The sequence below is a fragment of the Serinus canaria genome, chromosome 5, assembly GCF_022539315.1.
Source record: "Serinus canaria isolate serCan28SL12 chromosome 5, serCan2020, whole genome shotgun sequence".
NCBI classification, from domain to species: Eukaryota; Metazoa; Chordata; class Aves; order Passeriformes; family Fringillidae; genus Serinus; species Serinus canaria.
Genome location: NC_066319.1, coordinates 17,265,349 through 17,291,835, shown reverse-complemented (window position 1 = coordinate 17,291,835; position 26,487 = coordinate 17,265,349). Strand labels below are relative to the sequence as shown.

Genomic DNA, 26,487 nt, shown 5'->3' with positions numbered 1-26,487 from the left:
CTCATTGCTTGATATTATCACATTTCAATAGTAATTACAGCTCTTCTGCCCTAAATCACCATCAGAAGGCAATGATTTTAGACCAGTACTCTATCTTGAGTACCAAGAAAATTGCATGTGCAGGCATAATAAACAAAAAAGACCAAGTAGTGACTCTTTGTGTTCATGACCAAAAACCCAGTTACATTTCTATTGATTAGGGCTTTTGTTACTTGCAGTGGGTGGGGTATGTGACATGGTGCAGTACAGAAAAGGTCTCTCACCAGCAACAGATTTGGAAAGAGCTGTTGTTAAAGCCCAGATCAATGAATAGAAGTACAAAGACATTTAAGCATAAGATCATTTAATAAAAATGCTTTTCTGTTCTCACACTTTGATCAAGTAATTCCCATCCATCAGCTTTGATTCAGGCTCTGGCAGCCTCTTTCTTGAAGAGACTTTTATGGGACTTTTTAAAAAGAATGTCTTATGTGGGGTGTGCTGGTGAAACCAACTGAAGTGCATTTCTCACCCTGGCAATATGATAAAAGGCTCTAGGACTGTGAGGCTTTCAGCTTTTTTACCTCTTTGGAAAAAAATAATAATGAAAATTGGGGAGAAGTATATTTTAAGCTGTGTAAAGATACATTAAGTGGACTTGTGTGTGGTTCTTTTATTTGCTGCTGTGCAGGCTAAAATATTACTGATGTGAATTTTAATATAAGGGATGGCTTTACTCTATATACTAAACAACTACATTTGGAGATAGTTTCCTCTAAATATAATTTGTTTATAGGTGTTATTTATGCTGCAAATAGGATTTATGAAGCATGTCTTGAAAAAGTGCTTGGAACAAGATCTTTCTGTGAGCCAAAAAGATACTGTTTTATAGTATAAGTGTCAGTAGCAAAGAAAAAGTGAAAGGAGTAGCTGGAGGGTACATTTATTGATATTTATTTCATATATACTTTACCTGCTATAACATCCACTGCCAAAATCCACCTGACATGTCCTTGTATTTTGTTGTATCCCTGTGGCAGAGCTGTCCTTTGGTCTTTGAAAAATGCTGGCTTATTAGTGAGTATTAGTTTGTACTGCAGTACCTGCCTGCACTGCATTGTCCTTCCACATGTGCTTGTTATAAAATAATTCTTTGACTTCATCTGAAATAGCATGTCGAGCCCCTAAACTTGATTATTAACATTTGGGTGGTTGGCTTCAAAGGTGTTTTTTTGCACCTTTTCAACATACATATCTAACAGCTATAAAGAGTGAACCCTCCCTTTGTGGAGACTTGTCATTGTGGCTGAGCAACAACTTGTTCCCTTCTTGCAAACATACTTGAATATGTTGAGAGAGGAAAGGCAGAGCAGGGCTTGGGGTAGACTCTCTGCAGTTTGCTCAGACCTTGGACAAGTGGCTCCAGTGCTGTGGTTTTGCATCAGGAATGCAGTAGCTGCCACTCTGGAAAAGCTGTATATTTTGGAAATACGAAGTTGTTCTGTACTGCTTCCCCAAATCCAATGAAATTCTTGGCTTTGACTGTGTGGCTAGCAGCTTCTTTTGGTATGTGATTTTTTTAAGCTTAGCTAAAATACTCCCTATGTGATGACAGCATGTCTCACTCCTTTTCACTATCACCACCTGTCCATACTGTGTTTTCCCATTTCTGTGGTGTTTTCTCTCACTTCTACTGAGTGCTATCTGTTAGTGAACTGCTTCAGGACAATGCCAAGATAATAGAAATGTGGGAGACCTCCATTTTCAGACCTGTCTCACAGGAATCAAATCAACACATGGGTTGATTGTAATCCTTGTTCTGGTTGAAGTGAGTTTTCATCCAGATGGGGTAATGATGGAGCACAGAGTAAGTAACATTGGAGCGACTAACTGTATGTAATTGCTCTTCTAGTAAAAGCAGAAAACACTTTAGTGAAGACTAGTAGTTGTTATAGTGGTAATTAACAGTAAAGTCAGAAAAGCTCTTTCTTGGTACCCATTAAGACCATTTAAAAGTATCTGAGCATACATTATGTGTTAATGAGTTCGTGTTCGTGTCCCTGTGCTCATAACCGCATATCAGGTGTGTGCTGGGTACCCCCTCCATGTCTTTATCCTCATGCTCTTCTTGCTACTGTCATACAGCATGCCCATCTGTAGTAGTGGTGCACTGCTGCCTAGAAACCTCAAGATGCTGATGAGAGATAGTATAAAAAACAAAGGGCTGGAGAGCAGAACTGAAGCACAGGGATTGAATGATGTACCCAGCACTGGCGGATTGTGTAAGAAATGGAATGGCTGAAATAGCTGCACTGTGAAAGCCTCTGTAATTTTTAGGGACAAAGTCTTAGTCTTTTTTGTCGTTTCATGTGCAGGGTAGACTGACCCCCAACTTTCCCTCGCTTCTTTTCTCAAAAGGTCAGATCTAATCCTCTTCTTCAGCACATCGGGAGGCACATCAAGGTGTTTGAACACCAGAGGATCAGTATAGAAGGGCAGCTGTCAGTAAAGTAGCTGTGGAGGTCTGATATTTAGCTCTTACACATCTATAGGGAGATGACTTTGTTATTCTCTAAATGAAAAAGTTTCTCTAAAGTTTGCCTATGTGCCCTTCACTCTCGGAGGCAGATCTCCTGCTGACTTCAGTGTGCACTAGGCTGGCCCACACAGGGAGAAGGAAAAGAACATTTGGATTTTGGAATATGCACTGGCTGAGCTCATAAATCCCAGTAGCTTTCTCATTGCCATGGCTGTGTTGGTCCTTACCCTAGGGAGCTATTCTTCCTCCTCCTCCTCTTATCTGTTTTAGGGTAATTTCCATGCAGTATTACACAGTGCCACTGTCCTGGGCAGTCTTTGTTCAGACCATGTGTCTTCTAAAACACTTTGAAAAACATCAACCAGAGCTTTGATGGACAGCCTGACATGGAATAAACTTTGATATTCAGCAGCAATGGGAAGCTATAACAAATCATATACTTGGCAGCAGTGTTGTGCTACCCTTTTGCCTGGAAGGAAAATTAGATCTAAAAGACAGATTCTCAGATGAAGCTGGATCTGGATTGTCAGGTAGCAAATAACAGTGGGAAGTGACTTCTGGCTCTTCCTGGCTGCTTGCCTCGAGAGGGAAAGGGGATGGCTGTGCTCCCAGATGGAGGAGCAAGAGGGAGTCCAACATTGTGACACGTGAGGGTCCCCCATAGATGCTGAGGCCGGGCTGGCAGCTGCTTCTCCAGCGAGGGTGGTGACAGCTTGGGGGAAGGGCATCTCACCTGTGCCCCAGCAATATCAACTCTGTGAGCTGAGCCTTGGCACACAGAGCTCGACTGAAATGGGTAAACAGAGCCCACACTCAAACAAAGGGAGAATTCTAAGCAAATCCCAGGGCATGGTTCTGGGAAATCTTGCTGCAGATATTTCTTACTGCATTAACAGGAATGAAAAAAGCAGCATATCCATGAGGGAGAAATTCTTCAGCAGTGGTGCTTACCTGAGTGGAAGCCTCTGCAATTTTAGGATGGTTGGCTGGGTTCTCAATTGGTGTAAACATCCAATGCTTTTGATTTACTTGTAGTTAAGTTGTTTTGCAGTGTCTGAGAATCTTGCTTACACATCTGAATCATGACTGAAGAGCTTGGGCCGCTGAGGGATTCGTATCGAAATTCAAAGGTTAATTAGCATATGGTGTTAAAAGCAGATGTAGTTTAAGTGAACAGTGCTTCAATGCTCTTATCTAGAGAGATGTTTGATCTTGATTCTAAAGAAGAAAAATGAGCTGGCAAGTTGCTGCTCAACTCTGATGGAGTCCAACCCCAAAATAAATTTTAAAATAAATATAAAAATCTTTAAATTAACCATTCCTCAGGGACATTAGTGAAGTTCTTAAGAATCTAGCTTTTTATGAAAGTGTATACACTGACACATGCTTGTTAAAATATATTCATTATGAGTGTACATCCAGAACCAACCTGAAACCTTTGAAAGGTCCGGGGAGTAAGCCAGTCAGGGAAAAGAAACTGCCAACCTGTGTATCATAGAAGAATAGCAAATTGTGAAGCAAATACTTGAAACAATGTGTTTTTTTGTGACTAAAATATGTTTCTACTATACTTGTGACAGGCAGATTTTCACATGCATAGAAGGAAAACAGCCACCCAGCTTCCACTGAAACCCATCTTCTCTATTTATTTAGTACATTCCCCAATTATTTTTTCATTAAAACTGAGTCATCTCATAGATAATCTGTAAATGGTAGCATAAGACTTTTAGTCACCACAGCATGTACAGTAATTGGCTGCACTGAAAATCTGTCTTGTAAATACAAGATTGTAGTTGATTTGTTGTGTAATGAATTGTTCTTTGCCTGCAATGCCAAAAGCTGTTGCCATGAACACTACAAAGTGATGATTTGCTTGCTGTCAAGTCACTCTGGGTATTTACTATTCTGAAATCCTTGCTTCTCTATCCCTCTCCTTTGCACACAAAGTGAGAAATCTGAGAGGTGGGAGCACTGTTTTCTTACCCCAAAGAGGGGAGAGCTGTGTGAGTGAAACTGATTTCCACAGGCAGCCATCCGAGGAATACAAATGGGGCACAGCAGCTGAAGCCCTTAGCCAAAACTCTTCAAGAACAGAGAAGCAGCAACTTTTGGGGTTGTTTGGAATGGAAACACGGGGGGTTTTAGAGGCAGTCCACTTTTGGATCTAGCTGGTGTCAAAAATGCTGGGCCTGCTGGCTTCTGTTCAGGGACTGACCTGCCTGTGACCTCTGATGTGGTTTGACAGAAAATGCCTCTTCCAGCTCCAGTGAGAGCAGGCAGTGTTTCTGGTCTCTTTCTGCTTCTTGGGGGTCACCTGGAGTCTGGGGCAAACCCAAATCCTCCTGTGGTCCTGCTCTCTTGGAAGGGGGTGATGTCCTGATGATGGATGTGAGGTACAGATGCAATTAAATAGACCCTTTCCCCCCAGGGTCTTTTCTTTCCTTTTCAGTCACAGTTGTGAAGCCTATGTGGTTTTCATGTTGGTCCTGTGGTTTCATGACAGCTCAGAATGTTATGACAATAGCAATGCCTGTTCCAGAATTTCCCCCTTGTAAGATCCTTATTTAAAATCCTATCCATCATGCAATCTACTTAGCTAATTGTCAGAGCTTGTCATGCCATGTAATTAAGTTTTGGACAGCATTCAGATGCCTCTTCAGAAGTGTGTAAGGGTGTGTGTGGAACTGCATCTCTTCTTCCCTGTTACCACAAAAAATGAGTCACACTTCTGGCTGGCTCAGACAGAGCTGCAGGCATCATCACAGTAGGTTGGGTGGAGGATTTAAGATTAGGAGCTTCTGCAACCTGATCCTACAGAAAAGCCCTAGCCAGCCTTGCTATTGGTGTAGGGATTTGTTCACAACTAGCTGGGGATGACCAAGGGGATTCTTTTAATCTCATCAGCCCACTGTTAGGAGCTTGCTTATTGTAGCCTAATACCTCTGTCCTGGAAGCACAGGCAGCCCTCAAATGAAGATCTCTGTGTTGGGTAGGAAGGATAAGGCTTTCAGCATCATGGATTTGAGGGAGCCTTGCTGTTTGCTACTTCTAAAGCACACACACAGTTCAGCTAATCAAACTCCTTCTCAAATGTTCATGCACTGCACAGACCAGCCTGTCTCTGCCTCTGACTGACTGAGGTGGGAATAAAATGCCAGAGCTTCATTGATCTCGGGGAAAAAAATCAGGTGTGTGCATACGCAGGTATATATTTTTTTTCTGGGAAAAATGCCAACATGCTGCTTCAAATTTTGAGACATTGCCATCCTGGGTACACTCTATTGAATTTTGGGGTTGTTTTGTTTTTAAAGCCATGTTATAGAAATTAATGTCAACATGAAAAGTGTTTTTGTGGTTTTGTTTAGATCGTAATAACAAAAAGTAATCTTTGAGGTCCTTTGAATGCTCAAACATTATTGCAGCATCTGTGCTGTCCTGATTCATCCTAAGATTTTCAATAGCAGCCTAGTAGAAGTAGAATAAAGCATGGCCCTCATTGGAACCTCTCTTCTGTCAGAACTCAACATGGTCAAAAAAATAAACTTAAATCATGGAAAGCTGTTGAAGCAAATTCCTTTGTGCTGCTGTCAGACTGGGAGGAAACAGTCCTATAACATACACAAAAAAATCTTCATCTGCTTTTATGGTACTTCAAGAAGCGTAGACATGCAGTTTCTGTGAAATGTTTCTGTTAGAGGGATACAGGCTCCATCAACAAAGTCCTTTTGTGGATGATTAAAAGAAGATTAAAGCATGCCAGAAGCAGGTTCCCTGCCCAGCCATTTCTGTTTGTTGTGTACATCTCTTACTAAATGGTGGTTTTGTGCCCATAACTGTTTGCCTTTCTCTGCAGCCCCTTTCAGGACTGGGGAGACTGAGGTGAGATGACTGCTGGGTTACATACTCTGCCCATCATTTCTGGGAACCAGAGCTGCTGGTCTTGGAATTTCATTGTCTTTGTAGGAATTGACCTCCTTTTTCTTGATTGCTCTCTAGCAACCTCTGATTGATCACATCTCAGATGTACCCAGGGGTTCCTGCAGTTGTCTCTTTTGCTTTTGATTTAAGAGAGCACATGTAAGTGCAGTTTGTCTTTCTAGGTGCTAAGTAAAAAGGGGAGACAGAAGCAGGCTGTGCCCTGAAAAGTGAAAAATCTGAATAGGAAAGGCAGAGGAAGAAAATGCTTTTCTTTTTTGCTAAAAGCTTGGGGCCATGGAGAGATTTACAGCTATGCTCTGCAGTCACATGTGGAGTCTGGCAGAGGGCTGGCTGAATTTCTTCAGTAGCTCCCGTTGATCTGAGGCTCCAGGTCTATCTACCAGCAACAGCTTATTGTTGTTCCCAACAGGCAATGCTCTACCCCTTCCTCACTGTTTAGTGGCTTTCAGTGGCTCCAGTCCCATGTAGATCACTTTGCAGGCAGATTTCCCTGCCTTTTGTGCTGCTCTGGTATTTCTTAGGAGCTTTGGACATCATGGCCTCACATACTGTTTTAGCCTTGATAGGTGAGGCCAGATGATCTTGACATAATCCCTTTGACAGGGTGGGTAAATCCCACCTGCTGCTTGGCAGGAGCAGAGGAAAGCCTGCAGCTTGGTATTTCCCTGCTGGGGAGAGCAGCCATAAGGGAACATTGCCAGGCTGTGCTCAAACCATTTATCTTATTATTGAGAACCACTGGGAGTCCAGGAAGAAGAGAGGATGCTTTTGAAGTCAGGTCTGTCTGTTTATGAGCTTCACTAAGCAGCAGAGACCAGACTGTCCCGAGGGCCAGAGAAAGGGGAACCTCTTGTGTAGTTCTCTGATCTTTAGGTTTTGTTATGTGGATTTTGTGCTCTGTAGTTTAGGATTAAAAAGACCAAAGACCATTTAAGTATGGATTTCATTCTACTGATTGTGTCATCATCCACAGATGTGGAGCCAGCCAGAGTGTATCAGACCCTTGATCAACTAATTAACTTGAGTTGTCAAGCTGCAATCAGTGAATTGCTCTCATACTAAAATAATAATGATAAATTCCTCTCATCTGAAGCTGTCAGCTTCCAGCTGCAACAGACTTGAGTTTGCAGGGTCTGTTACTTACTCCATGAAGAAAAATCAGATTTGCACCTCTGTCTTGCCAGAGCCAGCTTTGGCTTGGTTCCCTTTCTAGCAGAGTTTGCTGTTGGAGCACTGCCTGAGGCCAGGCCAGGACTATGCTGGGCTTGTAGCACGACTGAAGCTGCCATCAGACTGCCACATGCAGCACTGTGAGTCATTTTAAAGGGACATTTGCTAGTTTCAATTGCTTATTAAGAAGCTGGTTTGGTTTCTTTTTGGGTTGCATTTAAAAAAATGTGTAGGGGGTATGTTTCTCTTGAAATTCTTCTGTTCTTGTTTTGTTAGGCGAGAGAGGTGCTGCCCATTTCACTGAAGGACAGGGTCTAAGAGCTGTCTGAAGGAAAAGGTGTCCAGGATGCCTTTGAGACTGCTTGTCTGCCCCACAGAGCTGGCAGGCCAACAGGGAGCCCTTGCAGACTCTGGTGGGGATGTCAGCCCTTTTTTTCTCCCTAAAGTTTTTGGAGCTTTAGTGCCCTGTCACATCTGTCCTGGTACACTTGTCACACCTATCCTGTCTTAAACAGACCGATAAAGAAATCCCATTCCACAGTGGTAGAGGGAGTCTTGGACTCAATCTTCCTGCCTCTATCTCGCATAAAAAATTGAATGCCCCCTCCTCTGAGTATGACCACTCATAGAAATGATTTTTTTTTTCTTTTAATTGGCTGACCACATAGGAATTCCAAAATGGAAGCAAACAAAAATTACTTGTTTGGTTTATGCCAAAGGACTTGGACCATGGAATTTGTGTAGCCTCTTAAGAAACAATAACTAGCTTTTACTGTAATGAATCTCTTTGCACAGAGTAAACATCACAAATAGAAATTAAAAGTACAGTTTACCCTACAGCATAGGTTTGGGTGACACTTATAAAAGGCTATAAAGCATCTTAATTAAAGTTTTATAGGTTCATAATCATGTGTTATTTGAGATAAATATCATTAGCAATACCAGAGCTATGCAGACGCTTAACATGCTTTAGCTATCTGGAAATACGTGTAAAATAAATTTTTTTCAAAGGAGGTCTTCTTTCCCTATCAAATAAGAAATCCTTTTTAAAGGCAGGAATGCAGAAATCAGGAGGCCTGGTTTTTCTTTGTGCATTCCCTGTCATTTCTGAAAACCATAATGGAGCAGATACCTTTTTTTCTGTGAAAAAGCTGCTTTTCAGATGTCTTCTTGGTGATTTGATGCAGAATAATTTTTTAGTGTATAAATCTGCCTTCATAAACATCCTCATAAATATAACACAGCAAACAAACTGCTTGGAGGTCAGACTGCAGAAGAGGTTGACCTTGCATTTTTAGCAGTTTAGTGTATGCTAGAGCTTAGATTTATTTAGGAGGATTAAATTTTGCAAAGGTCCTGTGACAAGTGTTTCTTACAGAGTGGGAATGTCTGAAAGCCTACTAGAGACTAATAGGAAGCACTGAGCACAAATGCTCAGGTGCAATTTAGGGACAAATTTGGTGTTGATTAAATGCAGAATCTTAGTATGCAAAATAGGTGATGACTTTAAAGACTAAACAGATACTTTGGCAGTACCTTTGCAATGAGCATCTTAATTCAGGCACCAATTATCTTTCATTCTGTATCATTAAAACTCTGAGTGATATCCTTATTTCTGTCCGAACAAAGTCTGCATGATGAAAGTTAAATAGCATTAAGCATCTTAATAAATAGGGATGAGTTTCTTTGAGCTTCTGTTTTATGTTTGGTAACTGAATTTAGGTGTCTTTTGCAGAAAGGGCATGACACACCTTAAAATACAGGTGCCTCTTCATTTTGTGGTGATGTACCCTTAGGAACATGAGTTTGAGCTGAATTGTGGTGATGTGAAGAAGTAAATGCAAATACATGCTTTCTAGTGCAGGTGATACATTTTATTCCAAAAGACAATTTTTATTTCAAGCATTAGCACTATTGTACTCACTGATATGCCTATTAGGAGTGTAACTCCTAGGCTATTGTTTTAAATAGTTTATTTGTATGTGTTTGTTCAAATATGTATTTAAATGTGTGTCTGTTACTAGCAGTCCTCAAGTCATTTTTGACTGGTTACTGTTACGAATACTCAGAATAGCAAATCAAAAAGCCAAAGCTTGTGCTCCTGCCCAGAATTATTTAATTTTTTGTATTTTTTAATATCAGAAGCTCCTTTATTTTTGCTTGAATGGTTACAGAGATGGCAAGGATATGAGATCCACTGCTGTTTGCTTTCACTATGTGGGATGATACAACTCTGGTGATTCCATACAGTATTGAGAAAAGAAACAATAGCTGTTAATCTTATATGTAAGAAGATATATGGCCACGTGCATTTTCTTTGTACAAGTTCATTACATTTTAATCTTGATATATAATTATCACATAGTGGTTTTGTTTAATATTCCCTTTCAAATACTCTTCTAATTTGTTGGAGGCTCTTTTATATTTCAGTTTTTTAATTTTAAGCTCTGTCCAACACACCTTTGGATTTTGGAAGGGGAGCCTAAGGGAGCTGTGAGCAAATTGAGGACTTTTGGCTATGAAGAGATGGATGCAGGCCCAGCAGTGCAGCAGAGATCACTTCTCTGGCTGGCCCTGGGTCTTGGTGTGTTCGCTCACATGTGCAGACTGAGTTGTTGGTAGGAGAGCTCCTCACCCCACTTCAAACTCTGTTCTTTGGGCTGAAGGCACCTCCCAGCCCTTAGATCTGTGGGTCAGCAGCCTCAAAGGTGTGTACTCGGGGAGGAATTCCTTCTGCCACAGCAGCACATGCAGAGTCCAGCTTGCTCTGAAGCCTTTGAAACACTGCATTTCCCTGCTTATGTCCAATCACCCTCATGAAAGCATTTAATATATGCCTACTATTTCAGTCCATGCATATCTCCAAGCAGTGAAAACTGTGGTTGAGTACTCAGTTGAAATGGGCTCTCTGTGACCTGATTCTTAAATGTGCTGAGCGCTCGCTCGGGTGCCTGTGAGGTCAGTGAGCCCTTCTGGGCCTCCATTGCTTTGGAAATGGAGCTGAAATACGCTTTTGTGAACTTTGCTTCGTGCTCACATGCGTGCAAAACCTTAGTCCTGCTTTTAAGGATGCAAGACAAGAAGAGAATCCATTTTGAGTCTCCAAGGAAAAAATCCATAAAGATGTTAAAAGGCAGACACTAGTTAGTGAACATTATTGAATCCTTGAGTTTTTCTAAGCCATTGTATTGTTTTGTCTGCTTCTGCTTTCACAATAACTTTCTCCTTTCATTGGAACTGTGCAGTTTAAAGATTTTCATGCCTGATTATTTTATACTTGACAGGAAGATTCTGAATGCCACATGTGTGTTTGAAATGGTGTTTTTTTGAACATCAGCTGACCTGTCAGGCTAGAGCAAGTAACCTGATTTTAAGAAAACTAGCACATAAATTGCATCTGTGCTGCTAGGACCTGCTGACACCACAAAGATAGGTCTTGACAAAAGTTTTATTTGGGCTACAACTCTTCCTGTACGGCATGTCAGATGGGTTCTTTATTTCTGCTCTTTCATTCTTTATTACTGAGGACATTAGTAGGGAAGTAGGCTTTCTGCTTCCTCAGGAATTTGCAGACTGGCACTGCTTGTCTTTTATCTGCAGCAATAATCCTCTCTGTGTAGGTCTTAAATTTGCAGAATTTCTTGGGGAAACAAGGAATCTCCTTACTCTAAAAATTTTAGTACTGGACAAAAGAAATCATTAGCAAAGTACAGGATGACAAAAGCCCAGAAAGCACAAATAGCTAGAGAGCTCTGTGGTGCACAGGGCTTTGGGGGCTGATACCAGGAAGTTTTTGAGAGATTTTATTTGTTTAGTCTGACTTGGCACCAGCTATTCTGAGTGTATGTACACCTCACAGTGTATGCACTGTTTGAACACACAGATGCTCCAGTAGGGTGAAGGAAATGCCCTTAGCCTGAGTCATGCATGTAGGAGTAGCACTGAGTCTGAATCCACAGGCAGAGGTGATGGCAGCAGTTATGCAGATGAGAGCATGTAAAAAGGAATGAGGTTTCTGCAAAGTTACTTCTGCACAGGCTTAAATAAAGAGCGTTGCAAATCATACCTAGAATATTTTCTCTGTGGCTATGATTGTTATTTTCGTAGCAACTAATTATGCCATAAACCAAAGATCATGACTTCAGGTGACATGTGAGCAGAAGGAGATGAGCTATTAAGAACTGAAGATTTTTTTAATGCAAATTTCCTTATTTATAAAGAAAAAAAAGAAAGAAAATGAAAGAAACCAGCAAACAACAAACCAACCAACCCTGAAGTCTGCTATGTAAGTGAAATTGCTTGTGCCTGGAATGTGTTTTCAAAGTTTGTTGGAGACATCAGTAAATATTTCAAGAAGTTGTAGGTACAACTGTGAATATCAACAGATTTTTGTATTAGCTGAGGAAATCTCTAGGATGTCTGATTGTGTTCTCCTGCCCATGCAATCCAGGGCTTAACCCTCTCCAGCAACTATGACCTTATACAGATACTGAAATTGCTAATGGACTAGCAGGGACCCTGGCAATAAAAGGGAGGGTCTGGGTTCTTAGCTGTGTGATAAGTTGGAGGTTGCAGTGAAGCATACTACCTTCTGCTTCACTTATTAAAAACATTCCTATTTCTTTCAAAAACAGAAGATTCTAGAGATTTCCTCAGCTTACAGCCCCGTGGTCCTACTCTTTGAGCTGAAGGGCCTGCAGCCCAGAGTAGAACTGATATTGCTTGGCTTACCTGTTTCTTAGGGGAGTGCTTTAACATGTCTGGTGTTTGGTTTGGGAGCTGGCTTTAGGGCTTGCCTCCTGACCCACTTGAACCTTGCCTAAACTCTTTGGCAGCATGTGCAGACTCATTGCACCATGTGAATTTTTAGGAGAGAGCAGGATTGAAGGGGGAAACCTGCCTGTTGATAGCTGCTTGAATTGACCTGGAATGTTTCCAGGGATGGGGCATCTACAACCTCTTTGGGCAACTTCCTCCAGTATTTCATCATCTCATTGTAAAAAAAAAAAAAAAAAAAAAAAAAAAAAAAACCAAACCCAAAAAATCCCCATCATATACATATAATATGAATATATTGTCTTTTAGTTAAAAAACATTACCCCTTATCCCATGGCTACAGGTCCTATTAAAAAGACTGTCCCCATCTTTCTTTGAGCCCCATTTAGGTACTGAAAGGCTGCAGTGAGGTCTCCCTGGAGCCTCTTCTTCTCCAGGCTGAACAACCTGAACTCTTTCAGTCTTCCCCATCAGGGAAGGTGTTCCAGCCCTCTGATTGCTTCTGTAGCCCTCCTGCAGACCCACTCCCAACAGGTCCATGTCTTCCTTGAACTGAGGACTCCAGATGGGCTGTCATCAGAGCAGAGGGGCAGAATCACCCCCCTCCACCTGCTTACCTTGCTGGCCAGTACCCCCATGTCCATCTGGGCAGGGCTGCTCTCAATTCCTTCATCCCCCAGCCTGGGCTGATACTGGAGGTTGCCCCAACCCAGGTGCAGCACCTTGCTCTTGGCCTTATTGAACCTCACGAGGTTTCCATGGGCCCACTTTCAGAGCTTGTCCAGATCCCTGTGGGTGGCATCCCATCCCTCAGGCATGGTGACTGCCCCACTCAGCTTGCTGGCATCTGCAAACTTGGTGAGGGTGTGCTGTATCCCACTATGTCACTTACGAAGACACTAAACAGTCCTGGGCACGGTTGAGCAGAGACTGAAAACCTGTGGCAGCATGAGGCTGACAGGCTAAAAATCATATCCTCACTCTCTTTGCTTTGCTCTTTTAGTCATTTATATTCATGCAAAATGAATATACAAAAGCAAACAAATCAAAGACTCCATCACAAGGCTTTTTTTCCTCCTAGCTGAAACAGCCAGCTTGGCCCTGAGCTTTGGTTCACCCTCCAGTCAGATGTTTCTCTTAGACTTTTGGAAGAGGTACAGTTTTTATAAAACCTGCATCACTGAATCAAACATAACCAAACAGTAGCTGCAATGAGTGCACTGGGTGAGCAAACAAGGGATTTCTCTCCAGGCATGCTGCTGAAGAAAAAGACAGGCAGGGCCAGGCAGGTTTGATTAATACTTTTCTGTGGTGCTCTCTGTATGTACATGAAATTAAAAAGTTGAGCATTTGGAATGTATTCACCAATGGATCACCCTTAGCTGATTTCAGTGCTGTGGTGTGAAGCAAAGCTAGTAACTCAAAGAAGATGCCACTCTTGTAGTAATGTTTGATCTTAGTCACGTTGTTCACTGAAGCTGCTGGGACTGATGTCACCTGTCACGTGCATGCCTTTGCACACTCCTCTGCTGCAGAATGGGAGCAGCTGTCACATCCATACCCTGTTTTATATAGTGTATTTCACTAATACCTTCTAGCAGGGTTCTTTAAAATTTTATTTTGTGGGTCACTTAACAAAGTCTGCTGAGGTTAATTCAAAGTGGGTTGTTTCATTAGGACGATGGAGCAGGTATGCAGAATTTTGAAGACAGTGACAAAGAGGCATTAGTAGGGGGAAAACCAGTGCAACTATTAAAGGACTCATGAGACTAAATTAATGAGGAAGTGAATTAGTGACCTGAAGGCACTGATGTCTTGTGGTCATGAGTGTTAAATCATGGAGGAAGAAGAGAAAGCAGTATTCAGAATCATAAGGGAGGTGGTGTGGGTTCTGTGGTGGCTGCAGCTCAGGGTGAGGTGCAAAGTGTGGGCTGTGTGTCTTCAGGTGAAAGCCACAGCTGAGGCTGCTCAGAGAAAGGGTGTGAGGGATAACACAGTTAAGAGATCTGCCCCTGATGCCCAAGCCTTTTACAGTTTATTGCCTGGAGTGCACCTGGTGTCATTAGAGTGAGACTCCTGCCTCTTCATTTTCAGGGCCAGGGTTTTGGCTGGAGTCAGTGAAGGGTTACCAGCACTCCACTCAAAGTGGCAGGGACAGAGTTGTTCTAACCTAAATGGTAGCGTGCCACCAGAATCAATACAGATTGAACCTCTGCTGGTGAGACTGCACAGTGCTTGCTTTCTTGTGTAGAGGAATCAATATGAATTGACCACAGGATGGGAATATAGAGATGCAGCTGGGGAGAGAAAAAATAGATGTTAAGCAGAGGTGAACAGAGGTCACTAGGTCCACACCATGATTTTAGGCTCAGTCATTAGCAAAAAGTTTTGTGAAAGCTCTAATTTGCCTGTCCTTTGGGTCACCCTTTAGACACCACGGCCCAGTGATGCAATGCTTCCATGGTTTATTCTTCTTGGTTCACACATCACTTTATTGTTAAACAGCTTAAATGTCAGCACAGGTCCCAGCATGTCCTTTCCATTCACTTCACACCAGGGATGGGCAAGAGTAGAGTACACCAGCTCTTCTCCTTTTGTTGATTTTCCTCAATCCCCATGCAGGACATCACTCCCTCATATGAGCTTGTCATCCAAGCTGCAGTTGGACTGTTGGTGCAACCTTGCTTTCTCAAAGGTTTCCCATTTAGGCTAGAGATTCTGACTGGGTTTCCTGGTGTGGAAGATTTAATAAAAGAGTGGTTGTAATGACTGTTTACTAAATGACTCTGTTTCTAATTAGCTATTGTAATTGTCACGAGAAAGAATAGCAACTACTTGAGAGCTGCATTTTACACTTAAGTGCCTTTAAAATTTTGTCATTTCCATGAGGTGTGCTACAGGATGATGGTGAAAAGAGGCAGGAGAAAAAGTACCCTTCATTGCAAGGGTCATGCAGGACCTCAGCCTTCCTCACACATTTTCTGCATCTGTCTGAAATATATCCGCTGTGTGTGGATGTTTATTACTTTTTATTTAAAATAAATATTTAGAAACTCTTCCTTCTACCTAAGATCCTGGCTTTATGAATTATTCCACTGTATTAAGGACTTAATTCTCTTAAGAATTGATGATTTCTCGCCTTCAGGAAAGGGGAAAGCAAGTGATTTCTAACCCTTTTCTTATCCAGATAGCAATGAGCTGCCTTTGGGCTTCAGCTGTCTAGTTTACGGTAAATATGCCAAATTCTCCTCTGTTAAATGCAGTACCATGGGCACCCTTGTTAAATCACAGTTATCTGACTTGTCACTGCTTCAGCATAATTTGTGTGCTGAGCTGTACCCAGCTTTTCTTTCACCATTTAGTATGATGCTCCATGCACAGGCATTTTTGTATACTGACAGAAAACGTAGAAAATAATTGAATCATTTTGGGGTTTCTATTACTAAACTGGTCTAGTTGTAATACAGGCAAGAAGAAATGTTGGAGGCAGAACTGTTTGGTACCACAGGAAAAATTAATACTATTTTGAGAACTCTGAAAACAGATCTGCTTCCATTGGACCATCTTTATGTGCTAGAGAAGGAAGACTTCTTTGAGGGGGCAGAGTTCATATCATGCAGGAAAGGGAGGGGAGTAGAAAACTGATTTTGGAGGTAGGGAAATCAAAAGGTGGAAAATTTGTAAGTCATCAAAGTAACTGAAACAGATGGTGCAGGAATTATTACCCTTGTGTTTTGTGGTCAAATTCTTTTCTCTCTAAAGCTTGCACCAGGTATGGTCAGTGTGTTTATAGTTTGTGGAGGAAATGAAGAGAAATAATTAGACTCTAAGTTTGCAGTTTGTAAATTAACAGAATTAGAGGGTGGTTTGCAGGGGCGAACTGCTTAGGCTGTGCAAAACCAGCTCATTTTACTTTTACTAGTTTGTTCTTTAATTAATTGGTGCCCGCGTCTCTTGATTTATGCTGAGACTGGCAAGATGCTTCATGAAGGAAACCTGTTTTCATCTTGATTAATTCTCTGCTGGGCAGCCGTTTTAAAAAAATGTTAGCCAGCCATCTTTTGACATAGTTTCAGTAGGTTACAGTAAAAATCAAAGGGCAGACAGAGAGGAAGCAGACAGATAAGGGGGCGGCACATATGGAGACAAGTGAATTACTTGCACAGGGAGTTTGGGGCAAAGATGGTTAATGAGTCTTGCTTTCCTGAGTATTAATACTGTAATTGCCACAGTTTCAATAAGATATTTCCTTCCCGAAAAAGTTGTGTGTGGCACATTTTCAACTCTTTACTGCCTGTGGGAGCTGTCAGATTTTAGGGAAGTGCTCCCCAGCGCACGGAGCTTGATGCCGATCAGTGCGTTCTGACAGGGGGACAAATGACCTGGCCATACGTGGTGCTGAGTGATGATTCCGTGGGACTGAGCGAAATAGGAGCATCCCGGTGATGGATCTGCAGCGGAACAAACGAGCCTTCCGGCAAGGGGAGCACGGTCAGTCCTGACCCCGCTCCCCGCGGAGCATCCCCAGCGCTTTTGCGTGCGAAACCTTCGCCGCACTTCTTCCCGTTCCTTTCGGCAGCGCCGCCTGTGTATCCGGGCAGCCCCGCGAAAGCCACCTGCGCCCAGGTTGGGGCTCCGCGCGGTTTCGCCGCGCTCCGAGTTTGGGGCGGGGGGGCCGGCGGCCCCGGGCGGGGCTGTGAGGGCGGGCTGTGGGCCGGGGCCGGGCCGGGCCGGGCGGGCGGGCAGCGCCATTGGCGCGGCGCTCGGAGGAGGGGCGGGAATGGAGCGCCGGGGCTGGCGTGCCACAGGCGCCCGCCGCGGGAGCGGGATGCGGGGATGCGCGAAGTGAGCCCGGCGGCGCGGCGCTCAGCGATGTGGCCGGCGGGAAAGGGCCGCGGCAGCTGCTCGCCTTTCGGATAATTCCTGCCCCTGCCGCGGGTTTCGGGCAGCGGCACTCTCTTGTCTGTGTGTGGCATGTGGAGCCGGGGTTTTGTATGGCATTTGCGAGCCCAACGAGGTCACGGTTCCTATTTTAAAAATTCTTTGCTCTGGGTACAGTATATCTCTCTGTGATTTTTCCTTCCCTGATAGCCGGGTGGGCCGGGAGGGACGATCGTGACAGTGACGGGAATGTTTACTTGTGCAGAAGTCTTTCTCATGTGGAAGCACGCTGCTCCCTAACTTCTGGCTAAGCAGACTTCAGTTCACCAACTTTGCTGCCGCACAGCCCGCGTAACTCCTTGGCAGGATGGCAGACGAAAGAACAGCTGGTGCAAAGCAATAGGGGATTCCTAGCGAGGAGGAGGAAGGAAGATCACCAACCTTTCACCGACGGCTGTCAGAGCAGCAGGAACGGGACAGCTGAAGCCACCATGCGCAGGTCCAGCACCGATGAGTCCACCTATCACAGGAGCCCTTCCCTGGACAGCAAGGATTACAGTTTCCCAAATGGCGCCTTCCGTCGATACAGCAGCATGTATGGTGGCCAGTTTGGGGCTGCCAGCAACTCTTTTTTTGGATTTCATACCAACCCAGGCCCGAAGGCCACCAAGGCTAAGTACACGACCCCCAAGGGAAACAAGTACGTTGTCTTTTACCTGGATCTCTCATTTATTTTTCTCCTAGAACTGAAGAGGTGCAGCATGGCTCACAACTGCCTGCAGTGTATCAAGTACCTAATGTTTGTTTTCAACCTTCTCTTCTGGGTGAGTACACTTTTGGAACCGTGAAACGGTTTTTGTGTCTGTTTACTGAGGTGGAAGATGAACTTGTTGCTGCTTTTATACTTAGGAGTTGAGCAAAGTGGTGCCTAGGCTACTGCTTGTGTGGCCTCATTGATTTGTGTAGATGACGTGCAGAGGGTTTTCTTCATTCTCTCATTTCCTGGCCTCCAGCTGCATTTCAAAACTGTGGTAGAAGACAAAAGTGTGCGTTTGTAGAGGTCAGTTGCATGAATGCCTTCATCACTTTGTTCTAGTGAGAGCTGTACACTTATTTTTTTGCCCTGGTCATTCATTCTTACATGTTTGCCTCAAAAGTTATGCACAGTCCTAGAGAAATCACTGAGGCCATTCATGGTTGTAAGGTTCAGCACGTGCTTACATCTGTTGCTTTATTGCAGATGGCATCATGTACACTTGGTACATCACCACATTAAAGCCTGTATCTGGAATCTCTAGGTTATCATTCTCTGTTGCTGTCAGTGGTGGGTCCTGGCATTGCCATTCCCCATTGAAGACATGGGTGGGGAGAGACCAGAGTTCTCCTCTCTGCTTCTGGGGCTGCTACTCTGTGCCAGAAGCTTATCAAATCACTGTGAGGCATGCATGTGTCATCATCTTTTTAATAAATTAGGTGGCTGGGCACTTCACTCTCTGTAATGGAGTGTAGGCTGTAGCTGGAGACTAAAGAAGCGAGTGGGGGGGACCCACGTCACAAATGCTGTTAGTCCTGTGAAGAAGGGAGCAGCATGTTTGCTAGGGCAGGACAGATTTCTAGTTCAGTTTCTTGTCCAGAATCATCTGTGGGAAGGTTTGTTACACCATCCTCAGGAGGTGCCTTTAGAGGACTTGTTCCTCCCAAGTGGCTTATTTACATGCTGAGGGAAACGAAGAGCATTGTGAGGTGACACCCCTCCTGTCCCAGCTCTTAAGGAGGGGGTGTGTGTTTGCAGCTGGATGTTTCTGTGCCCTGTGACTGACTGTCTGTGCTCTCCTGACTTGCTGGAGGTGCTCGGAGGGCTGTGAGCGAGATGGAGAGAGCTGTTCTCTAGTGTGCGCTGCTGTACAGCTGTTCAGAGCCAGGCATGCTGCAGTGCATCAGAAAACACAAAGTGCAGGCAACTCCTGCTGACCTGAGTCACACCAACAGTCAGGATGTGACAAACTAGTGCAAGTCCCCTGAATTGGCACAGCACTAACCAGAGCTGTGAAACACAAGGAAGCTGCTCTCTGCATCCTAGGTGAGTTCGCAGAAAGAGTGTTGTTAAGGCTGCAATCTGTCTTTCAAGGCTAATTCTGGTTGCTTCTGCTTCCCCAAAAATCATCTAATATTTATTGCAGCTTACTCTAGAGCTTTCTGAAAAAGACAAACACGATCTTTCTTGCTTTTTTAAGTTTTGTGCCTCTACTGACTTTCCCTGGTCGAGATTATAGATAGCACTGTTAGTTGAAGTGTGAGCTAGAGAAAGAAGTAAGGTGCTGGCATTAATAGCTCTTTTCAGGACTGTGCACAGCACTGCCTCAAAGGATACAGGCATTCTGATTTCTCTTGCAATATTAATTTTGCACTGAAACATATCCATGTGATGAGAAGAGGTACTGCTGCAAGTAACGTGTGTGTATTTACAAAGGCAAGGTTGCACATAATAATATATCTTTGACATGCTTTTCAATAGGAATGCCTTAATATTTTGGGAGAGAAAGAGAGGTTTCTGTCTATCCCCTAAAACCATCAGAGCTACTCCAAGCTGTACTTGGAGGCAGAGAAAAGGCAGGGGTCCAAAAAGAGAATGCCTGTGTGGCAACTGGGCTGTAGGTGAACTGAAGCATGCAGGCAGGGCAGTGGGTGGTGTCAAATACTGCAGCACGATCTCTGGTTTGTTTCCCTTTCACATGCTACCTGCTCAGCAGGAGTGATGGATGATCATCGTGTCCAAATGAGGTTTACACAGCATGTAGTTGTAATAGATGCAGCTCTTCACCTTCTCACACTGAAGAAAGTAACTGAAAAGAGATGATTTTTTTAAAAGTACTGGCTAGCCTCTCCTTAGTAAAAGGAGAAAAAAAAAATTCTGTTTCTAGTGACCAGAAATCTTAGAATGATTACAGGTTGATGATGCTGTTGTTCTGTTTTTCATGTTATTTTTAGTTATATGTCATGTTTTACTTTGTGAAATTAAGCAAAGCATCTCTGCAAGAAGATAGGATTTCTCTTTGCATATATGCTCACGGAAGTTTTTCTGGCTCCACCTTTCCTCTCCACCCTTCTCTAGATAGTTGGTTAGTAACAGGCAATAGTTTAGGTAGAAAGAGGAATTTCTTTTTCATGTATTGAGAGCAGTCATTGCATTAAATGAATTAAATATCTATTATAGCCCGTTACTGTTCTTGATTCTGTTTTGAAAAAATGCTTTGATTTCTGTCAGAAATCATATTTTCATCTTCTTCTTCCTGTTCCTATTCATTAACTCCAATACATTTTGTGCATCCCTGCAGCTTGCTTTCCAGTACTTTCAGCTGTCTTTCCCCCAGTATGGCAGAAAACAGTCCTCAGCCCTGTACAACTCCAGTGGGATTTGTACTGCCTTTCTGAGGAAAAGATCCTTTCCTTACAATCCTGGTGAATTTATAGGAAGCAAATTCTCTGAGACCTTGATTTTAAATGTTCTTGTCAGGCTTTGTTGGATCAGGTGCTGTGATCATGCTGTAAAATTTTTAAAAGCTGTCACATAACTGAAAACAGAGCCAATTTCTCCTCCCCTTTCTCGTGGTTAAAAGGAGCAAAAGGCTCCTTCACAAGTGTCAGAAGCTGAAGAACCTTGTCAGTGTTGATGCTGAATCAGTCCATTGGTACAGCAGACTAGCAGCTATTATTGTAGAGAAAAGAATTGGATACTCCTAAAATAGCTCATTTCTCCATGAGGAGCCCTGTGCAAATTGCTCTTGGTGCATTTGCAGCTACTCTGGGGTATTAAGGTCCTGAAGCCCGGGCAAAACAATATTAGAGAGCTGCACTGCTTCTCTAATGGGAATTTCCATCAGTGGCCATTCCCTGGAACAGTGCCAGATGCAGATGAGCCATCATTGTATCACTGCACTCACTGGTTTGTAAGCTCCCAAAATAACTTTTGTCACCTGATACAGAATACTTGCCTGGCTTCATTCATTTTTATTGACTTAGATTTTCATTTGTTGAATTGCTGAACCCTTGAGACTGAAGATCACCTCAGATGATCACGGAGCAGAATATTTTTATTTCATAATGAAATATTTTTATTTCTCTGTGACATAGCTGGGAAGAACATTTGTTTTCCATATTCTCCTCCAGACATCCAGCATTTCTTCACAGTCAGTAAAACAAACTTTTCTCTGCTTTTAATCCAAGGATCTGGTTCCTTCTCTTTCTTTTTTTTTTCTTTTTTTTTTTTTCTTTTCAGGTTTTTTTTTTTTTTTTTTTTTTTTGTGTGAAAAAGGTGGGATATATCCTAAAGGCTGAGAGAGTTCTGAAGAAACAAAAGCATCATTCCCTTAATCCCCTTGACTTATGCAGCATCCCTACTTGTTTCAACTTCTAGCTCTCAAATGTTCAAGACTTAAAAAAGGAAATTTGCTAACTGTAGTTCTGTTGCCAGTGGCTTGTGCTTTCCTTAGATCCTGTGCTAGGGAAAACTACCTAGAGAGTTAGCAGTTTGCCCTTCAAATAACTGAATAGCTATAGCTCACTCTTCAGGTAATGCTTTAACCAATAGAGGAATTCAATAGCAAAATGCTGTTGTTAGAAATCTGGTTATAAAGAGGAGATGGCAACAAAAAGAAAGGAGGCAGAGAAGTTTATTATTTGTCAAACTTACCATTAGTTATTTCTCTGTTCGTGTCTCCTTTCCATTGTTAAAACATACTACATTTGTATGCACTACAAAGCAGTCAAAGCTCTCAAAAAGTTTTGTGAAATCTCTGATTTCATTGGGTAGGCTCCCAGTGATGCAGGGGAATAATCTCTGCTCTCTTGAAAACTTGGGAGTTGCCATCTGCTGGACGCACTGTGGCTGAAATGAGCAGTTGGAGCTCTGCTTTCCAGCTTCCTGGATGAAGAGGTGAGGCAAGGCACTTTGCTTTCTTTTTCTGTTTGGTCCATTAAAAATTCCCAACTGATACAGCTCTGGAAATGCTTTATCTTGGCTTGTGAGACGCAAAGTGCAGATCTGAAATGTATGGAAACACAGAGCCAAGGAAGTGGCAGGTAGCATTAGTGAATGCACCAGGATCTGTGTGGGAAAAACCCCAAGAACCTGTTTAATCTGATTCTTGGGTCCAGCTCTGGCTCTCTTCCTCTGTCTTTGTTGCTTTGTTTGTGGACCACAGTTTGAGAAGCTCTGCACCAATGAGTACTCCTGGCCTGGTGCACTGGTAATACTGCCAACATTACTCACATTTAATTAGAAGAAGAGGAAGTAATGAAAATGAGAAATCCCTCATTACTGGCATAGTTTTACTTCCTTGCACTCCAGCAGCACAGGTTGTCTTGTAAGAACTATGCAAATGTTTATAATGTGTGGAAGACTGACTGCGCAGGACAGCTGGAGAAGGGAACAGCTTGGTTTGAAAATGCACCATGGGGCACTGGATTGTGTTCAAGTGATCCTGGCCAAATTTGGCCAGAGGGTAGCTAGAGGGGTGTCACTTCATTTCACTGTACCTTGTTGGGAAACCATCTGACATTATTAGCTTGAGAAGAGCTGTTGGCTGGAAGGTGGAGAATTTTCCTTCATCTGCATCCTCCATCAGTCAGCTGAATGAGATTGATGGTTAAAACAGCCAGCAGCTCTACAGACTGTTAGTGGCCGAGGACAGCAATCATTTTGTGGTTATACTTGGCTGCAATCTTAAGTTAGTGGAAAAAGAATTACCAATAGAGCAGTAAGCCATTCTGAAAGCAGGTCCCCCATTTAATCATCATTATGTGCGGATGTTCTTCTCTGATGGGCAAGGGCTGCAGCCCATCCCATGGGGCTGAGCTTACCAGTTGTAGCTGCTGGGTGCCCTTCTGCACACCTCAGTCACATCCCCACCAGCTGGGTGATGCTCTGAGAAGAAATTTTGATTAGAAGTAAGTCAGGCTGTGTGTTTTCAAATGTGTGAAAGGTGCCTGATTAATCAGAAAAGTAGGCTTTGCTTCTGTGTAATTAAAACATGGGAAGTTTACCCCAGAATGTAATTTTCTCTAGATGCCTCGGAGTTTCTGATTCTCCTTTCTTACTTGCTCCTTTCAGAAACTGCTCAGCCTGATTGACATCTTTCTGAGGGTTCTCTGAGGATGTATTTTTGAGGAGCATTGCCTTTAAAGAAAAGAGAGTCATTTGATGTGGGAATTACAGACTTTAAAAAATGGCATTTCCATGAGAAGCAGAACTATTGAGGGCTGATCTCAAGTGTGAGAGAGAGATGATTGTATTACCTGATGTCTGATTTATACGGGCTCCAATTAGAGCTTTTTCTACAGTGGCACCATCCATGCAGTCCCTCTGCTGTGCGGGTCCTTAATAGGGACTAAGGATTCATGCTGGAATCATATCTCCTGGTGAAGGCATTGCCAAGGGCTGCATTTGCTATCTTAATACATACCTTCTGAAAACTTTTAGGAAGTTAATGACTTTAGAAGAATGCATATTTGTTAGATCAGGCTAACAGTGGGAAATGGGCTCATGAGTTATTCATGGGATACTCAGCCAACACAGTTCTTTTTCATAATCTTTTTTTCCTTTGGAAACCAGGTTCAGAAGGCTGTTAATAGAGGAAAAAAGTACTTTAAAGTTGACCATATAATAGATACCATTTTCAAATTGCTGACTGCTTCTGTTGCTCAAGACAAGAGCAGTTTCATAGCATTAGGTATGTTTACTATCATATTGATAAGCAGTGAGTAGACCCCACAGGATATGGCCATGTTGCAGGACTGGACAAACTGGCCTCTTTAAAGCAGTGAGGCAAAAGGCTGCAAACATAATTCCCTCTTCTGGACCATGATAGCAATACTTTGACCTACACAGAGAAAGAAAAAAGACAGGTGAGATAATTATTGTCATTATTCCTCTTCCTTCTTTTCTGTTCTTTCTTAGCTTGAAGACTTCTGAAGGCTAGCCAGTTTTTTCTTACTCAGGATTTCTCATCACTGGGGCTATGATCAAATAACTGCTACAACATATCTTGTCACTTCATAGTTCATTCTTCCCATGTGTTACATCCCTTTCACCTCCCTTTGGGTCTTTATTTTAGAAGAAAAATCCCCATACTTTTTGGCCAGGGTATTGTTTGCAACTCTGTATCCACAGAGTATACAGGAGGTTGAAATCCCAGTCTTATTTTGTCTCTAGACACTATTTTTAAATCATTGTAGCTGTTATTAATACAGTGTGATTTATTGACTTAGAATGTAACTTTTGGCTAAGGTTGCAAATCCGTACAAGTTTGAATAATATACAGTATCTATATAAAATGTATAAAGACACTTGTTTCTGTTATTTTTAGTGTAAACTGAGCACCATGGGGTCAGAAATGAAATGTGGTGTTGAGTGGAATGAATTCTGCATATTCATGAAGGTTAGAGACAGTAAATTGTGTTCTTAGTACTGTCCTGTAATTGTTTCTCTGGGAAATGTTAAGCCATCATGAGATGCAACAGAAGTAAATGAAATTGAAATTGCAGCTTGTAATTAGACTGTCATATTGAAACACATCTTAAATCTGTCTTCAGTATTAAAACCTCTTCTCCAAAAAACCCTTCCTGCCTGTGTCAAGTGCGAATGCCTGCAGAGCTTTATAACATGTTTCAGCTGAGGTTTGTTCTAAAGATGAACATTGAACATTTGAAAGAGTGGTTTGAATGAGGCACAAGGTTTGATATAAAATGACAAAGGATCAGAATGACTTGGTCTTTTAGGTTTTTATACACACACCTTCAAAACATTTGGATGTTTGTTTTTGGATGTTTGTTTTTGGGTTGGTTGGTTGTGGTTTTTTTTTTTTTTTTTTTCCCCCCTGCTTGCTTTTCCAGATTGCTCACATAGCCCCTTTTACTCTTTCCTTGGCCATAGCAACTTTATTTGTTCTCAGGTACTTTAAATAGTGTGCAGCTGCAGCAGGTATTCATCTGTGTCATCTTAATGTTGGAGTCTCTCTGAGCTGTATGCTTTTGAGGGAGTCTCACACAATCACAAACAAACACACAGTTATACACTAGCCAGCAGCTGCTGTGGCAGAATTAGATAGTGGCTCCAACTTGTTTTACACTTTCTCTTTCCTTTTTCAATTGCCAATTGTTTTATCTTTGCTGTCTTACACAACATTTAGAAGGGGGAGCACACAGAACGTGTTATATTCTCAGTATATGCATTCATTCCCTACTCTATGAGCACCAAGACTAAGTTCCTCTTTGTGCTGCTGCACTTGGAAAGGCTCAATGGCTTCCTCATAGGATGCAGTTCTGGGCTTCAGAAGTTCTAAGAGATTTTTTCCCCTGCTGTGCTGTGCTCTCCTATTAGTGGCACTTGAAATTTCCAGTCTTGTCACAGGTCCTGGGACAAGCTGGAAGTCACCTGTAGTAGTGGCAAGGCTGCACACCTCCTTGGCAGGTACCATACATGAGTGTGTTTGGTATTGTTGAGCATTTGGATTCTTCCCTAGGTTATCTTGCTGTAGAGCATTTCTGTGACATTGCTGACATTCTCTACTCCCTCAGTATTCACAGCTGGCTGTTTTGAAGGTGTATACTGGGGCAGGTGGACCGATGGCTTTTCTATAAAACAGAACTCCAGTTTGTTGTGAATTGCTGAAGCATTCAAATAATTTCTTGGTTTTCTTTCAGTAACAATTTTTTCATATCCTCTTTTCCCCAGTAGAAGCCAGAACTTTTCGTGTGGTTATCTGTGGCCAGTTTATTACACTGCTTTTGTCCTAAAGTCCCCTTACAAATTAAACTTCAGTTGTATGCTATGCACCACATTGCTCCTGACAAGTTTGTAAATGTTTGTAAACAGACTGCCTTCATATTGGCCAGTTGAACATTTGTACTCTTGTTTTGTAAGTCACATTCATCCAAGGTTGTAGGACAAATTGGTTATTTATGTCTCAATAAATCTTTTCACTAATTCATCTGTAGCAGCCTGGGAAGGAGCTGAGGGTGACATATTCAGTACCATTTTCTTGAACAAAATAACTGGAACTCTGGATATTAATCGAGTTCCACTGCCACTTGCAGTCTGTTATAAGTTCCAATCATAGAAGGCCAGAGTTTTAACACATCTACCATCTGCTTTGTAGTACTTATTAATGCAGAACACTTGGTAGTTTTACAATGACTTTGTAAAC

At 42.5% G+C, this 26,487-nt stretch overlaps 1 protein-coding gene across 4 annotated transcripts in view; it reads left to right on the top strand.

The window, feature by feature from the left end:
* TSPAN4 (tetraspanin 4) overlaps positions 1 to 26,487 on the top strand; it is a 417,843-nt gene that overhangs the window by 209,299 nt on the left and 182,057 nt on the right. For 2 of the 4 annotated variants that reach the window (XM_050975742.1, XM_050975743.1), the window contains one exon: positions 18,029 to 18,108. The exons of 1 other annotated variant lie outside the window; for it this stretch is intronic. In XM_050975742.1, the coding sequence (XP_050831699.1) occupies positions 18,046 to 18,108 (63 nt within the window). In that variant the 5' untranslated portion in view covers positions 18,029 to 18,045. Of the gene's footprint in view, positions 1 to 17,757; positions 18,109 to 26,487 lie in introns of those variants that run through there. One more of the 4 variants, XM_030239925.2, reaches the window with a different exon arrangement.